The sequence below is a fragment of the Micrasema longulum genome, unplaced genomic scaffold (genome assembly GCF_059751315.1).
Source record: "Micrasema longulum isolate JH-2025_06_02 unplaced genomic scaffold, ASM5975131v1 h1tg000604l, whole genome shotgun sequence".
Taxonomy (NCBI): Eukaryota; Metazoa; Arthropoda; class Insecta; order Trichoptera; family Brachycentridae; genus Micrasema; species Micrasema longulum.
The window spans coordinates 200,666-220,101 of record NW_028277800.1 but is presented as its reverse complement, the minus strand read 5'-3'; the positions used below and the strand labels follow the sequence as shown (position 1 = coordinate 220,101).

Here is a 19,436-nt window from a genome sequence, read left to right as displayed (position 1 = left end):
GCTGATCTAAGCGTGAGACGCCTGTCAGCTAGTTCATCTGGAATGCATAGTTCCCTAAGATATTCCGGAGCCGAGTTGTGCAGTGACTTATACATAAGCCAACAGAGTTTGTATTCGACCCTCTGTGGAAAACGTAGCCAGTGTAGTTCCCGAAGTAGTGGAGTGATATGACTGAACTTAGAGATTCCGAAAATAAGTCTCGCTGCGGCATTCAATACAGATTGTAGGCGAGTCATTTTGTTCATTGGTAGACCTTCATAGATACCATTACAATAATCGACTCTAGACACTACAAACGCATTTATTAATTGACGGGCGGCATCAACCGGCAAATTTATTAAGATAATTTTTCCATAATGTGTTTTTTGTTTTGTTTATCGTCGGCCTTGTGGCGTAATAGTCAGCGCGTTTGCCTACCATTCAAGAGGTTTCGGGTTAGATTCCCGAAATGGTTGATATGAATTATTTATTTAAAAGGGTGTTTTCACACCAGAATATTTCATAGTCCCTGGACTGGTACCTGAAGCGTAAAACTGATCATCTTAACTTCATGTAACATTTTTTTTATCAAGATACGCTGAGAATGGTGTACCGATGCAGTGCCATATGCACCATTGGGTGCGGAAAGGGAATTATGATGATGATGACTAATTTAGTGAAACTGCTCAAATACCCAATAAAAGATAATTAACATTGACATTAATCAAGACTGGGATAGCTAATAATGTCATTTTGAATCGGGTTGTGGTCCCGTGGCTAGCTAGTGTTTCGGACTCACGGCGTGGTTCGAATCCCACTCTACCCCAACTTGATTCCCATTTTCTAATGGTGATATATTTACAACGCGTTGAAAACACAAGCGCTTTATAATGTCTTCCCTTTTTTATGTACTTTTTATTTAATATTTATATTTTTTATATTTATTTTTTTATAATTTAATTATTTTTTCCCCTCTCCTCCTGCATTCATAATAAATTAATGTGAAATCTGTAATTCGTCTTGCTTTTTTTAATTGTTCTTTTGTACCTTGTATTTATATAAAGACTGTATGATTTCCTTAATAAATAAATAAAATGGCCCTCAAAATGAAATATTTGGGTAAACCATAAGAACGTAAATACTTCTTAATAAACACATTTTGTTCGTATGTAGATATATATCTAATACTACATCACTTATAGTCGAATAATAACAATAGTCGTATAACTCTACAATATGGACTCCTTATTACAACTATCACCAAAATTCTCTTGAAAGAGTCAAAAAAAATCTTACGGTATATAAATTAGAATCAGTCATGAATTTTAAATTACGATTTTTTACTAAAAACATTAAATTTGTTAAAACTTAATGTTTTTACTAAACACATTAAATTTGTTAAAACATAATGTTTTTACTAAAAACATTAAATTTGTTAAAACTTAACGATAGAAGAAAAATTATAGACCTTTTAAATTTATTTAAAATTGTAAATGCAATATGGGATTGCCCTGAACTATTATCTCTCATCAACTTCAGGGTGCCTGGAAGAATGACTAGACAGGTGCCACCGTTTTGTAGCAACAATTCACGAACAGTGTATACTTGTAATGCCGTATTAAATATACTTCATGAACTCGGCAATAGTTATTCCCACGTATCTGATATATTTAGTGTAGAGTATTGTTTCTGTAGAACAAACGTTTTGAACTTTTTCAAAGATGGTGAATGGTAATTATATTTATTTATTCATGCATTTTAAATCCAGTTTTTTGTTCACTTTGCCTAGCTTTGTGAAACAGTACTTATGATTTTCTTGTTGTTTTACTGTAGTGTTTTATTACTTAAACTTTCTACTGAATATGCTGTATAATTTTTAGGTTATTTTAAAAAAATATAAATCTTGTATAATTTTTGGTTTAATCTTTTTTTATTTTATAAATCTTGTTTTTAAAAAAAAAAAAAAAAAAATATTAAGCCAATATGTTAACATTATAAATGTTTGTAAAAGGCAGATTTGCCGTTTATGTTAATAAAATAAAATAATGTGTAAAGTACAATGAACAATAATCAAATTAGCATAAGTTGGCAACGTCGACAGAATCCAGAATATTATGTCTCAGAGTTTAATGCTTGTTGTCTCTTGTTTTGTTTTGCATCTCATTCTTGAAATACAACACGTGTTTTGGATTTGGGTGACTCTTGGGTGACTATTCTTTTTTTATATAGGACACGAACACAAAACCCACACCACTACACACCATTGCACACATACCTACACATTACCCACTTTAAATTTATCAGCGTTTTTAAGATTTAGGGAAACAAAAATAAAAATAGGTACTTTTCTGCACGGGTTAAAAATCACAAAATCAAATTCAGGCAAGAATAAGAAAGTTTTGTAAATCGCGTTCTAGTAAAAAAAAAATATTCAACCTCGGGGCCTCGGGCACTTTCAAATAATATCGAATAGATAATCCAATTTTCCCGCCATTTTTGCTCCAAAATGGCGGTAAAGTGGTTTCGTTTGGCGCCGAGCGCCGTTTGATTTTGACTTACATTTGTGCAGTATTAGATTTGAGATAAAATATGGAAATATCCACAACACAATATTACATAAGCAGGTATAAATTGTTTTAAATGCAAAACCTCTCATGAATATTGAATATACTTTGTTAAAATTATGGATAAAAAAAACGGATTGAAATACCTTCATTTTTTAATGAATAGAATATACTTTTACTATAATTTTCTCATTTTTAGTGACAAAAAATTGTGTTCTAATATCAGCACTAATTTTTTTACTTATCTATTGTATTCTTCCAGTAGCCTTTATTTCAATTAAAAAATAAATTTAAACCCACACACAGGCCATGCCTTTGTGGTTTTTTTTTGTGTTAATGTAAAAGTTTTTGTTTGTATTTGTAACTAGTATATACCTATTGTAAAATGCAAAAAATAAATTACAATAAATTAAAAATAAATAAATAAAAAAAGTGTAAAAACTGTGTTTGAGATTTTTCAAAACAAGTAAAAACTTAAGAATTGATAATTTATGTAAGTACATATTATATTTTAACTATAAAGCATACGCTCGTATTTTTTAAAACCGTATTGAGATCCCGCGGTAGTGCCAGAAGTTCAGGGTTCGAACCACGCTGTACCACAATTTGATTAAATTGTTCACACAATTTTGTTATTTATCAGAACTCTTTATTGCACAACTGTTTGCTCTCTTTTAGAATATGTCTCCGTGGTATTGTCTCCATTCTATGTGAATCGTATAAATTACATTGAATCACTCCAACGTCGCTTGATTCGAAAAGTATAGAGAGGTAACTATTCATATACTGATATAGAGTCAATGTTAAATATTTCTAGTCGACTAAAACGTTGATTCTATAATATATATGTTCGGCGTACTAAATGGTATAATCGATGTGCCATCATTACTGGCACAGGTAAATTTCTATATTCCTACTATTTGTTTGAGAATCATCGATCAGCATATAACAAACCATGGCCTTAATTCTGCAATGACCCGTCTTTGTCGTATTATTAACTCAATACAAGACCTAGACTTTTGGTTTAAGTTTACAACGATTTAAACGAGCACTAAATAAACAGTCCAGAACTTGTCTCGATGTCCCTTGTGTTTGTCAATGCTTCTATATTATTTTTTAATGTTTTTAACTGTTCTTTTATTGTAATATTTATTCCTATGAATTGTATAAATGGACAATGTCCGTAAATAAATAATTTTCAGACTAGTTGAACGGCAATATTTAAAGTAAAGAGTAAAATTTAGAGTAAAGTTTAAGAACGTGAATATGTCTTTAAAAAATCTAGTTTAGTTGATAAAAGTATCAAATAATTCATGTTTACAGGCCTATTAGTAAAGTAAATTAGTAAATTATGTCAAAAGGAAACATTTGGTAATAATATATGGGTATGAATGTTTTGATTTAAAAAAATCGTTATTGTTAAATAAATACCTTTGCTTTCCATGTCAGGAATGATATTCTGGGGTTAATGCACTTTTTTCACAAGGAACTTTTAACGACTTCACCGCACTGTATAGATGGTGATTGGAAACTAGTAACTAGTAACTAGTAACCAGTGACCAGTGACCAGGGACCAGGAAGATAGAAGTCAGCGAGTCAGTGTTAGTTTGCGGTTTGAGGTCGATGTGTCAGACTATCGGAGTATTTCGGCAACGCATTGTTTAGTTTTCTGCGCTCGGACGCACTGAAGCTGGCGGCTAGCGGCTACAGGCAACAACTACTATACACTTATACCGTCGATACACTGAGCGTACATACTGCACACTGTACACTGTACATTTCAGCTATAGCCAACAATCATACATCGCGGGACTTGTGTTTATTGGAGGTCCATGTCTGTTCACTATCTATCTCGGGTAGGGAAAACCAACATTTGGCGACGCAGTAAAACACGTGATTTTCTTTCATAAACAGATACCCGAATATTAACTGCCTACCCGGCATTATATCTGTACCTTAAAGCTGAAATGCTGGAAGTCACATTTGGTAAATTGTTCAGGAGAGCGGTTCGAAGTTGTAAAACTGTTTCAAATGTATCTCTCGAAGTAAAAACATAATTTATTGCTGAAACATTTCATTGGACTTCAATGTTTTTTGTTCTAACCGCCCGGCCCGGGCCCTAATTCCTCCTCGGACTTTAGTATAAAAAGAAATGTGGAATATTTAATGAAAAACAATGTATTTATAAAACTTTCTTAAGGCAAACACATTATATTACGCGCCATTAATCAAAATATGAAATAGTTAGGAAAATAAATTGTAAATATAAATTTATTGACATGATATTAATAGCAATAAAACAGTCATTGAAAGTAAACTGTACCCATGTGAAAAACAGCAAATCCCTCGCTGCATCAGAGGTAGTTTGTTATAAAAATTGTGGAATTTATTCGGTATTCACTGCTTTAATACCAGCAAACCGTTGAATTTTATTGAAAGCACGAGTATTATTAATGCAATACTGGTGTTCTAGAACAAGCTACTTCAGTAGCGGTATACCGGAGGACTATAATGTTTTTAGCATTAATAGAATCTGAATATATGAACAAAATAACATTCATAAATGAATTTTGCAAAAAATGTGACCTCCAGCCTTTCAGCTTTAAGGTACAGATATTAGTCGTGCCCGATTTTTCCCAAATTTGAAAATGAGCACCTAAAGTAAAACGAAACGTAAAACGTCATTCGAAAGAAAGATATTGTCTTTGCTTTACGTTGCATATTATATTAATGTATTTGACTAGAAGCCTTCAAAGTGAAAGTTAAGTAGATGAAAGTAAGCATTTTGACACATCCTTCTGTTCGCGTTAAATCGAGGGAATAATGCTGCCAAAGCTGCTTGCGATATTTGCGCGGTGTACGGTGAAGATGCTATGCATTATTGTATAATTGTTGTATTTTTTTTGTGTCCTCTTGTTCTCTTCAAACTTTGAAAAACAGTTTGGAAATGTGTGCGCTTAGGCTGCTTAGCATCATAAATCCAGAAAATATCCGATTTGGGTGCACAGCAAATATTGATAAGACATACCGGGTCGAGGTTCTGGGTAAGTGTCGCGGATTCACAAATCAGAGGCTGGAATTCTATCATAACTTGATTCCTACTTTCAAGCAACGCTATTACAGACTAGATGACACTGACCCCAAAATTGAAATCATCTACATGCTTGCAATAAAATTGTTCCGAATATATGAAACGATAATAATGAAAATAATCTAACTTCCCTAAAAGGAACTTAAATCCCAATCACCTATGTATGCACTCTATTGGGATGTTTAATATAAATCGCCTTTGAGGTAATTCTCACAAAATTTAGATTATAATAATAATTCCACCCTTATTCAAAATTGCATACCCATAGATACCCACTATCACAAATAAATATGTAATAAGGAAGTTCAGTGGTTTTTTTATTTGTTAATATACTATTACATCATCATCATCGTCATTCCATGAACGCTCCCTAGTTGGCGCATATGGTATGATTCATATGAACCAGTGCGTCGATCGAAGCAGTTCGTTTTTAATTTTAAAAAAAAAAACATTTTTCCATTTTTTTTTTCCAAGAAACTTATCCGTATGATTAAAAAAAAAATTGTATCCAATTTTCCGCAGGGCTGAAATTCCCCATTGCAAAAAAAAGCCAAAAAAACATTTCAATTTATATATTTATTTTATGAACAATATCGATTATACTACATGTTATGCCGTTAACCGCCCAAGCACTCTGTAGCTGCAGGACATGTAATCTAGATTCTATTTTTAAACAATTATTTATAAATTAAAAACACTTCTTACTCTTTTTTTATGCAGTGTAAATGGGGGCTATATTTCTAAACGTCAGTGCGCTATGTAGCTGCAAGACGCGTTGTAATCTAGCTTCCAAATAATTATTAAAATTCAACCATATTGGAAATGGCGAACTAGAATCTCAAGCGCGCGCCTATGGGCTCTGTAGATGCAAGGCGTGTTGGGATACTTATTGTACAGCGCCCTTGAGGTGATTTTTTTTAAAATGGCGCTGTATAAATCATCCAAAATAAATAAAAGTATGAACATAATAACATAATATTTTATTTAAGTAATTTTATACTTATGGTATATAATATATCCCAGCAGATTGGATTTAGTCTAAGAATCACGCTGTAATCTATCTCCAATCTGTTATAATTGTAATATATCCCAATTGGAGGCGGGAACTAGAATCGCAACTGTCCATGCGCTTTGTAGCTGCAAGACGTGCTGGGGTATTTATTTATTGTACAGCGCCCTTGAGGTGATTTTCACAAAAGTTGCAGTACATAAATTATCCAAGTATAATAATAACAATAACTCAACAATGTTTGAGTATGTCCAAATGCTTGCAGACTGGCTGGATTTGGTTCAAAAATGTTTTCCCTCTCTGTTGAAATAAATTGAAATATAATAATAACGGTTTATTCCTACAATGCACTGTTTTGAAAAGTTCCCCACAAGACACCGGATCCTCAAATCATTTGCTGTAGGTATGTAAATCCCCCTTAATGGCCTGCTGTGATAGAAAAAATATTCTTTCTATTATAATGCATAAATAATAAAGTTTACTCGAAATACATTGAATTATTGAATAAATCTGTTTTTTGGTTGGCGATATCTGAATAGTGTTAATCAGTGTCGATATTAGTTTAGACTTTGTCTTGATATATTGATTGTATTTTAACACAACATTAGTGTCAATAACACTAAACACAGCTGCCCTCCCCTCGCTCATCCCCGCCACCCCCTTCTTCGCATTCCTTTTACTTAATATAGCCCACGGCAGTGATGGCGATGAATTTCGCAAAATAACATAAATAATATCAAAGTGAGATTTTGTAAAATAAACTAGATTAAGGATGCTCCCTAAAATTTAAATATTTCAAATACGGGACCTAATATACGCAAAATTGAAGTCCATCTTTATGACCGTCTTCACCATTATCATAATTCTCTTATCCGCACATCGTACATAAGGCACTGCACTAGTACCTAGTGTACCTTAACCAATTCCAATCAAAAGCGTATGTAAGTGTGGTTAATTAATGTGTTTATGCGCAAATAATTGTAATTAAGTAAGTATATATTACACTCAATTCGTCTTCTGATGTTAAGTGAATCGGGTTGCGGTTCCGTGGACTCACGGTTCAGAGGTCCGAGATTCGAACCCCAACGCAAGTTGATTGATTGAGAAATTAATTCCCATTTTCCAATAGTGAGCTATTCACAACTCGTTAAAAGCACCCCCAAAAAAAAAACATTAGGTAAATCATAAAAACGCAAATATTTCTTAAAACCATAAAACAAATATGCGAAGTGAAAATTTTGATATAAAATAAAATAGTATGCAATAATGACTGTTGCATACTATATTATTTTATACTGAAAGGAGGTTAAAAAACACAATATTCTCTGGTTGTTGCAATGAGCAATTTATGTCACAGTACTATTTTTGATCGGCTGCCTGTAGTACCTAAACTCTAGACATTTGAAATGAAAAAACACAAATGTTCTACTTACTATCAAAATTGTATTTTTGAGGCACACTGGGTAATTTGAAACACTGGATGAAAAAACAAACAAGGCTAACCATAAAACTATGTACTGACAACGTGCATAGAACTAAATGTCCTTTTACTGTAAGAATCTACACTCCATCAGATATCAGAACTGGCGAGCGAACACTACCAAGTAGGGTTAGTGAGGCTTCGGGCCATGACTTGAAATATAGAAAATGTGTCGAGCAATGCATGCCGAGTGAGTACAGTTGTACCGACTATAATGCCTACCGTCCTACTATAACTACTAACTACTAACTTCTGGCCACTGGCTACCTGGCTACATGGCTACTGCGTACGTTTACCGGATACAAATGTGATGATCCCCAAATCACGATCCAGAGAAACAATCGAATAAAAATAGCATTAAAATGGCACCTTTGCGAAATAATTTACCATAATAATAAACGAAGCGTGTGGAAAGTTGACTTCTTTTCCACGCGAAAAGCTTATTTATTTTACGTGAATTCATTGGTTTGATTACCTTTACAATGAGGAACTTTAGCTCTACAGGAAATTGGATACAAAAATGTTTTTTTAAGCACGGTAAAAATTAAAGCATTATATTGTACGACAAAGTTTCTTGAAAACGTACGAAAAAAATAATAAAACATATTTCAACAAAAACTCCCTTGAACGACGTCCCTAGTTAATATGAATCAACCAATGATGAGAGAGCTGTAGAAGATTTCCGGTGTACGGTAATTCAACGGACCGATCGGAAGAAGCGACGGAGAAGAAGCGGAAGAGAACTTGATACGTCACACGCGCAGTAATTTCGTAAATGTAAAACCATAGCGCTTAACATAATTTTCAGCTTAGTTTAATATAATATAATAATAATTAACAAATAAATAAAAAAACACCGAACTTCCTCATTATTTTACAAAGTCAATTAATTTGAAACATTTACAATATTAATTTATTGATAATATTTTGAGCATGTCCAAATGTTTGTGGGTACAACGATAGTGGAATTGCCTTTTTCGAATTTGTAATCATGTAAATATAATGATGAATATGATGAAATAATGACTAGTTTCTTATTGATCTTAATTGATTATTATTATTATGGATAACTTAAATTGCGTCATTTTTGTAATATAATACCTGAAGGGCGCTTTACAATGGGACTCTATATACTCTACAAACTTTGGGTTCAATTTAAGCTAAAATATACAATTTAATTAATTTTATCCTGTAAATGCCTAACATAATTCCACATTCCCCAATAATTCCTTGATCTCGGTTGAGGTATCGATCAAATAATTATTTTTTTCATCTCTGTTGAGAGGTCTTGTTATTTATTGGTTACTTCCGAAAACTTCAAATGAATACTGGTATACAAATATATCCTCTATTCAAAGAATTAAAAAATATTGTTAGAGACCGTTGGCGTCAGTTTCAGCGGAAATTCAAAATGTTTCATTCATTCAATGTTTAAAAACTTCATTTTTTTGTTTTCGGCAAAGCGGACACAAGAATTATTGACAAAATAAAAAAAAGAGGTGCTGCGCATTGGTGTCGCGCTGGTTTGGACATTATTGTAATTGACAGCTCAAGAACGGTTAAAAATATTCACGATGTAAAGTAAGAAAGAAAGACACGACATATCCAAATCAAATAAACTTGAAGGTGGACATGTTGAATGTCTCAATAATCAGCATGCGCGCTTCAAAAGCTGGAAGAATGAAGCGGAAGCGAGGTCTGTATGCAAAGACATAGTGGTGGCGTTCAGGGGCGTGCGGTGAGGTTTTCGACCAGAGAAGCAGTCACTTGGTACTAGATACGTATATAGGTAAAATTTGTGCTTTCTAACACATACATTTTAAATTAAGTGCTTTGAAATAAACTGAAAAGCAATTTTGTGACATAATTTCTGCATAAAAGAGTTATATTTCATAGTTTAATATTATCATGCCATCGTGTCGACCGATTTGTTATAAAACCGTCATAATACATGGAGAATAAACCTGGATGTGTTTGTAAGAATTGGTTCCACAGATATTAAGATCTCTATTTGCGCATGCGCGGAGTTGTGAAATTCTGCACTGAAGGTCCGCCTTAAAGGAACTAAAACACTTACGCAGTTCCATATTCCAGAATCTGACAGAGCGCGGTATTTTATATTTTATACCAGTTCGCGGCGTCCGCGCATAACTGCACACTCAAAATGTTGTGAGTAGGGTTTTCGCAATTTTTTCGCAAGTTATAAATTAATGAACGTCGAACCCATCTCATATCGTTACAATTAAAACAACAAACCGATAACAAAATATTTCTTGTAGATATTTAAATGATTAGTTAACCAACAGTTGATTTTTTTAAAACTGATCAAAAATAGGTACTGATTGTTTAGAGGTAAAATTTTTAGGGAAGCATTGGTTCCATTCAATATATGAACGGACCGTGCATGGAGGCGTTCTGTCCTCTTTTTTTGCGCTTTCGGAGAAACAGCGTGATTATTTGTTCGCTTTCTTGAATATACAAATAAATTGCTTGCACACGGACTTACGATTAAATGATACGAAAAAAGGAGTCGTATTTTTAGAAAATATATAAAGAATATAAATAAAAAATTGATTGATTTATAATCTCGATTAAGAGTTCAGGGCCGAACGTTCAAGAGAGACGACCAATCAACGTTGACACATAATAGTATAATTAATTAATATGGCCATTATTTTTCATACAACTGCAAGCAAATTGACAGCTAAAGACAATAAAAAATGTCTTATCAATGTGTACGATGATTTATGGAATATTTTTCCCAACTTTTTGCCATTTTGAATAAATATTTATTTATTTACCATCTTGAAATAGGGCACACATATACATATTCTTATGTGTGTTCTAATAATAACAATGTTCATATATTTAATATTTGAGTTATTATACACATATCTCTTAACCTTTTAGCACGAAAAAACAGAACTTTAAAGTATAGTTCTCATATAATATAAGTATATAAAAATATATCCAGCCTCAGTTGTCACAACTAATTTTTAGATAAAAATTAGTGGTTAAAAACAAAGTTGTTTTATTTATGATTTTTAGTTATTTAGGATTATGTATTTAGATTTACTATTTAAAAAAAAAATCTAATGGATCTTAAACAAACAAACCATTACTTCCTCGTAAGGGTAGGCAGAGGATAGAACGCCATATCATGCATAAAGATCTCGCGTCCTCTACATTCATTCATACATGCTCGCGGGCCGATTTTCCATTTTTTGACATGTCCATCTTAAAGTATTCGTTGGATTTGATCATGCAATGTCATTCTCGATCTTCCTCTATTTCTGCATCCATCAACAATCGCATCATAAATATTTTTAGCCGTTCTTTCGCTGTCCATTCGCTCTGCATGTCCAAACCAACGCTGCACCACTTTCTTGCGTTTGTCGACAGTGCTTGTCTCAGCCTTACATAGTGCACGGATCTCGACATTCGTGCATCCATCGTACATAACTTTACCACACATTCGCTTGAGAGATCGTATTTCAACAGCATTCAGCCTACTTTAATCCCTGTCTTTCCAGGACTCCATTGTGAGCTGCTAATTATACCTCTTGCGACACATTTTGCTAAAATAGGTATTATCTATGTTAACTCTTTTTTCTTAAAATAAATAATAATTGATATTTTGCAAGATAGGTTTCCTTCAAAATAATTACCAATACCAATGCCTAATAACATAATACTTTCTATTCTCCATCCCTGTTGTAATTTGTTAATCGTAATGACTCCCGAGGGGGTTAAATCCAGTATTTTGTCTACAAACATTTGGACAAACTCAAAGATTGTAATAATACTTTTTGTTTTTTGGCGAATGAAAAGTACAGTTCTGCGTGTAAAGTAGAACGATAACCCTCGTCGAGTGTTTTCGACTCGATGGCTACTTTCAGGTAAAATCTTAAAACCTCCTTGTACAGTGGTTGGTACGTTGGACTACCTTACTTGACATCTTAGGTTGGATTTCTGACAGAGTGGAAGTAAAATATTAATTTTAAAGATGGTTCTTCACTGTAATATGTTATTGATCCTGAAGCGTGAGACTGATCACGTTACCTTGAATCGATCAATATAACTACTATGAATAATTTGTAAAACGTCATTTTTGTGAACGTCGAGGGCGCTTTAAAATAAGTATCCCAACACGTCTTGCAGCTACATAACGCATGGACGGTTAGAATTCTAGTTCTTCGTTTCCAATCATGATAGAATTTAAGAACAATCAGGAGTTAGATTATAGCACGTCTTGTGGCTACAGAGCGCTTGGACGGTACGAACTCTACCCCCCAATTACATGATTCAAAAATGGACTTTAAAGTGTTTTTATTTTTTTGTTAAAAATAAAAATTGAATTACAACGCGTCTTGCAGCTACAGAGCGCATAGGTTAAAATTTTAGACCCTATTTATGCTATAATTTGATAAGTGATGACATTTAAACTGGAAGCTGGATTAACAAACGTCTTGCAGCTACAAAGCGCATGGACGAATGGAATTCTAGAAACTTAAAAATTATTTAAATAATAAATATACACTGAGCAGAGCACTAAGTTTAGAAAGTGCTCACGATAAAAAGTAAACAAAGAACAACTAAATAAATAAAGCACTGTTTTAATGATCGAGATTCGTTGCATCCGATATATTGAAACAGTGCTCTACGCAACTTTGGGTACGGATAGGAGTGTGATCTTAGATTGAACGCTTAATATATTTATTTTTTGTTTCGAATATATTTTTAATACAACAATTTTATTTATTTATTTATTGTGGATAACTTATATAGCGCCATTTTCGTAATAAAATACCTCAAGGGCGCTTTACATGGTGATTCTACTGTTAAGTTAATTTAATTGAAGCTTTAAATTTGTAATTTGATTAAAATAATTTATTTTGTTGTCACGTGCTACGGATTTATTCAAATGATTTAGAGAACAAGTGGGTTTTAAGTTTTTTCCGAAACATCACTTCACTTTCACAGCCTCGCACCTCTGCTGGGAGAGCATTCCATGCCATAGGGCCTGCGACCGCAAATGTTTGAGTATGTCCAAATAAATGCTTGTAGACTGGCTGGATTTCCTCCCTAGGGAGTTATTCATATTTAAATTGTTGAATTAACTAATTTATTTAAATTTAATTAATTTAAATTTACTCAAACATTGTTGGTAAAAGAAGAAGGATAAAAATTGGAAAATTGTTTTCAGGCGTTGTCTAGTAGGTGATTTGGTTCAGCCGGATGAATCTCAGCCACGTGATAAAGGTTTCAACTCTTTTACTTCACAAAAGTCAACAGATGGAAGAGTTGAGGAAATGCGGATGTTCAAACATGGGCAGAATGGTGAATGTTACACAGTGTGTAAAGTGGCCACTTAAACCAGCCAATGACAGGTCGTAAGCCCTGTAAATGCTTGAACTTCCACATTACTTTTAATTACTTATATTATATATGTATATAAAATCAATATATTGCTGCTCTTACTATAATGTGCAATTAATTTTGAAGATGTTTTTTAAATTGACTTTAATTTATTGTCTTATATTTCACTTTAAAAAAATTCTCATCGTTTCTTTAAATCCCTTAAAATATGTATATATATATTTATGTTTTTCCTTTTTTTTAAATTTTATTACTATTTTATTTTATTTTTACATCTGAGCATGTTTTTCATTCTTTATTTTGATTCTTAACTTTTAATTACTTTTACAAATTTTCTTCATTTTTAATATTATTTCCATTTGTAAATACTAACTACAAACTACAAACTTTAAAATATTTTTTTTTACTTCAATTTTAATTTTCAAACAACATCCATTTATGTTTTTTTTCCTTCTCTTTCGTGTACTTTCATTAATAACCTTACATATAATGACTTTATAATATTGAAACTTCACTGGTCCATTAGAGTTAAGTCTAACTGTGTAAAATATATAACTTTGTAACTGTACTGTATGTTTCCTAAATAAAAGAAAAGAAAATAAATAAAATAAAATAAAAATTAATCACTTCTTAAAAATGTTTTCCGTCTCTGTTGAAATAAATTTTGATATTTTTAATATTTTATTTCAGCAATAGATACCTCTGCAGTATGTGAAGTGCGTAGGTACTTACTATGTACAATCGTCGCCTGCCATGACGCCCTGATTTTTTTTTCAGTTTCATGTACTTTTTCCTAAAACTTTAAAAACAGGACAATATGGCAAACATTACTCGGCTGACACTAAAATATCATCTGCTTATGAGTAATAAATGAGCACAATATTGTGTTGAGATGGCAGACGGGGGAGGGGACCGGAGGCAGGGGACAAGGAGACCAGCGGCGATGGCCGGTCCGGTGGTAGGTGGTAGGTGGTAGGCAGTGCAAGGAACCCAACACCAGACCTGACTCCGACTTGCCACGTGTGCACAATCTGTTAAAGGAATTCTAAAAATTATAACTAACGGGAAAATCCGACAAAATAACGATGATATATGGGCGAAACAAGAGACAACGGTGTATACAAATATATGTAGTAGGTATGTACCCTCAGATTAATAGAGACCCGTCCATACGGACAAAAATCATTATATTATAGGATTATCAGTCACAAAAATAATAATAATAAATTTCGACAATTTTTTTCCGGCTCTTTACATTATATTTTATTTAAATATTTAAAAAAAAAAAACAAAATAATAAAACAATGTTTTGAGTATGTCCAAATGCTTGCAGACTGGCTGGATTTTTTCCCTAGAGAGTTACTAATATTTAAATATTTTTTCTTATTTTTTGTTATTTTATTTTATTAACAAAAACGGCAAATCTGCCTTTAATAAAAAATTAAAAATTAACATATTTGGCTTAATATAAATATATATTTTTAAAATATAAATTTATTATTAGGTTAATTGGTTCAGCCGGATTTTATCGCACCCAAATGATAAAAGTTTCAGTTCTTTTACTTCACAAAAGTCAACAGATGGAAGAGTTGAGGAAATGTGGATGTTTAAACATAGGCAGAATGGTGAATGTTTCATAGTGTGTGATGTGGCCACTTAAACCAGCCAATGACAGGTCATAAGCCCTGTAAATGCCTAGACTCCCAAATTCCCTTCTCAAAAATGTTTTTTTCCCTCCCTGGTGCAATAAATTTAAAAATAAAAATAATGTCTATCTATGGGCGAATTAGTAATTACTATTTTCTTACAGACAAATTTAACAAATCATGTAATACACATATTATGTTTGTACTACAGGTCTTACATCTAAAAATAAGCACTTTTTAAGTCGGGAAACAATTTCGCAAATAAACCGTCGCAGGAGGCAAAACTAGCAGTTCACAATGGAGTTCTAGTGCGAACTAAGGAATTGGAAAAACCATTATGAAAATAGGTAAAATGCTGTCAAAATGCTGTATCTCTGGCGAATGTGTGGCAAAACGACATGTGATAGGTGCACAAATGTCGAGATCTGTGCGCTATGTAAGACTGAGACATGCATTACCGACATAATCAAGAAAGGGGTGCTGCGTTGGTTGGCCATGTAGAGAGAATGGACAGGGAAAGAACGGCTAAAATGATCTACGATGTGAATGTTGATGGACGCAAAAAACAAGGAAGACCGAGAAAGACGAAGTTTTTTCCCAAATATCACTTCACCCTCACACTTTCGCACTCCCAGGTGACAAGATGTATGAAATAAAAACATACGAACGTAGGTGTGTCAAGAAACACGCGTGTGGTGTTCCATCCTCTCTACATACGCGAACGAAGAAGCGGCATGATGATAGTAGTAGTTGTTTGGTTGTTGAGTTAATCCGATATTTTTATATTCCATATTATTAAATAATGCGGTCTCGTGGTGTAATGGTCAGCGCGATCGCCTACCATTTAAGAGGTCTCGGGTTCGATTCCCGACATGGTTAATTTGAAATATTTATTTAAAAGGGTGTTTCCACACAATAGTACCTGAAGCCTTAGACTGATCATCTTACCTTCATGTAACAAAAATGATCAAGATATGCTGCGATTGGTGTACCAATGCAGTGTGCCCTATGCACCATTAGGTGTGGAAAGGGAATGATGATGATGATGATTATGATATTATTAAAAAAACAATCGCGTGTTCCATTTTTTGTTATTATTAATTAGAATGATTTCAATGTTGACATGTAATTATGATAAACAATTATTCGAGTTATAATTAATCTTTAAAGTATTCATTTGATGTCTCTTCTGTTCAGTCAAATCAAATAGGTACAAGCGGAAGTAATATTTTAAGACAAGACAGCAACAGGGACAATTTTTTGTGAGTAAAAAGTTATTCAATTTACATCAGACGCTGTAAAATTTACAATTTATCATTCATTCATAAAAATAGAATAACTTAGGTACACACTGACATCAAAGTGCTGCGATAAAAAAATATCTTCCCAATATTTTCTAACTACGATTATTAAATGTTCGTAAGAAAAGTTTAAGAAATTAATCCTGAGTAATGCGCATTTAAAATATACATAGAATATTCATATTTAATATAATGTACACCAAATCAGAATAGGACTCGTGAAGTTGAATATAGTTAATATCTAAGCGTAATTTATACTAATTTTAAAGCGTTTTCCTTTCATTATTTATTGATTTCATTCAAGAAAAAAACCAGCCATTACAACAAAAATGCAACGTTTACAAATAAACTAAAATTATAGGCCGAAATTGGTTTAAAAACAAGGTTTAAACAAATCATACTGTGTAAAGTCACTCCGGATCACTCCACTTATAAAAAATATATATATGTATATATATACAAAAATAATGAAATAACACACAAATATGAAAATAAGTAGATGGATGCAGAAAACGAGGAAGACAGAGGAAGACATGGCACGATCAAATCCAACAAATACTTAAAGATGGACATGTCAAGAGTAGGAATAATCGGCGTGCGTACATAAGAAGATGTATGAATGTAAACTAAGCGAGGTCCGCATACAAAGATATAATTATATCATTATTTGTTTTTAAGATTAATTTGTTAATAACAATTTTTTTATACGTATATATGTGTATATATGTGTGTATATATATATTTAGAATTCTTAACAAGTTATTTACAATTTGTTTTTTAATTTTAACATTGTTCTTATATTCATATTTTTAATATTTTTATTTATGCAATGTTTCGCTTTTTATTTTGCATTGCAGTTTGCTTTTTATTGTTTCTACATGTATATAAAATCTTTTTTTATTTCTTTTAATGTGTCGTGAATTTATAAAATTATTACTTTCTTTGTTTGTTTTTTTTTTTACTTATAAGTATATGAAAATGTATTTTTTTTTGTTTGAATTCTTTACAAGTTACTTACAATTTGCTTTTTAATTCAATAACTTTTATTATATCTATATAAAATTATTTTTTTCTTTTTTACTATGTAAAGTTTCACTTTTTATTTTGCATGGCAGTATGCTTCTTATTGTTTCTAAATGTTTACAAAAAAGCAATGTTTATCTTTTAAATTTTTACGCACTATGTTTGTACTTTTTTGTAAATGCCCCTTGGGCGTATTGTAAAATTAAATAAATAATTATGTAAATTGCTTTTATTTATTTAACTCTTTGTACATAATGTTATTTGTACATTGGCGGGCTTATTGCCAAATGGAAATTTCTTCCAACCAACCAATAAAATAAAAGTTTTTTTTTTATAATTCAAGTTACAGAACATGTTCAATAGGGAAAAAAAAGATTAAAAAGTTAAAAATATATAAAAATAGAAATAAACGTATTTGTTTATAAATTACCTTAAATTAAAACTATTACTCAATGGGTAAAAGGAAAAAAGAGGAAAGAGGAAAAAGGAGAGGAGTAGAGATTAAGGAAGAGAAAGGAGATGTTTTTCGATATAAACTAGGAAAATATAAGCAAACAGAAAATATGATTTTCTAATTTAAATTTGTTGGCATAGAGAGGGAAAACATTTTTGAGAATGGAATATGGGAGTCTAGGCATTTACAGGGCTTATGACCTGTAATTGGCTGGTTTAAGTGGCCACTTTACACACTGTGTAACATTCACCATTCTGCCTACGTTTGAACATCCATATTTCCCCAACTTTTCCATCTGTTGACTTTTGTGAAGTAAGAGAGCTGAAACCTTTATCATGTGGGTGAGATTCATCCGGCTGAACCAATTAACCTACTAGGCAACGCCCGAAAAAAAAATTCCAATTTGTTATACTTCGTCTTTTACCAGATAGTTTATTCAACAATGTTTTGAGTATGTCCAAATGCTTGCAGACTGTCTGGATTTTCTCCCTAAGGAGTGGTTCATATTTAAATTTGTGTCAAATTCAGCCAGTCTGCAAGCATTTAGATATACTCAAAACATTGTTGAATATATTATTGTAGATAAAAGCAACTGCATGCAAAAAAAAAAATGAATGAATATGACAAAATCTGAAAAATCGACTCAACCAATAGTATCATACACGCACAAAAATATATCAAAGTCAATAACCACATACAAATTCAACGAATAATTACAATTTAATTCAATTTCGGCTATGTTTTAACATGTTTGCTATTTAAGAATCTAAATACAATTACGAGTATTACGTATTACGCAAAAAGTTTTTTTCTAGCACCAACAAATCTCAAATGAATAATAAAAAAGTGTACTTTTATGTTCGCGCGGTGTCAGGTATTTGAATCTCCCGCCAGCGGATGTCCGGTACCAACCATGGATGGGAAATAATAATCGGTGCCAACTTTGTACTCCACGTTCGTAAATGCACTTTTTAGGATTCAGAAATGAGTGATGATTTGCGCGCGCGCGCGTGCTGCGAACTCGGGCCGTGCTCGCGAATGAATGGCATGAAGTATACTTATTATGTGCAAGCTTCTGTATGAGATTCGCATTCTTAACTAGGCGCACTTCTGAATATTAAATAGGCCAGGGATCACACATTCGACGTGATAAGTGACCCCTAGTTTTAGGGCAATTATTGGACAATGATAGTTACGAGTATTGTAGAGAATTAGGTATGTTTTTTGTAAAAACTTTTATAAAAGAAATAATTATTAGAATTGTGATACGATATCGCTTATCGCTTGAGTGGAAGTTTATATTTATTATTTATATAAATAAACAAAAAGGATGTGGCTCAGTTTCATGATGTACACTTATTGAACAATAATGAATTAATATTTTTTTAAGTATGTCCAAATGCTTGGGTGTGCTTATTAGGTGTGTAAAGTGGCCACTCAAACCAGCCAATGACAGGTCATAAGCCCTGTGAATGCCTAGACTTCCACATTCTCTTCTCAAAATGTTTTC

General features: G+C 32.4%; 1 protein-coding gene across 4 annotated transcripts in view; it reads right to left on the bottom strand.

Annotated features, from left to right (window-relative positions):
* The window catches only part of stumps (DBB domain-containing protein stumps), an 87,032-nt gene that overhangs the window by 23,353 nt on the left and 44,243 nt on the right, over positions 1-19,436 (bottom strand). Inside the window, exon 1 of one of the 4 annotated variants that reach the window (XM_088228705.1) lies at positions 18,779-18,947. The exons of 1 other annotated variant lie outside the window; for it this stretch is intronic. Coding sequence is in view for 2 of the 3 variants with exons in the window: in XM_088228704.1 (XP_088084830.1) it covers positions 8,077-8,149 (73 nt within the window). In the remaining variant the exon portion in view is untranslated. Of the gene's footprint in view, positions 1-3,974; positions 4,350-8,076; positions 8,371-18,778; positions 18,948-19,436 lie in introns of those variants that run through there. 2 more of the 4 variants (XM_088228704.1, XM_088228703.1) reach the window with 2 other exon arrangements.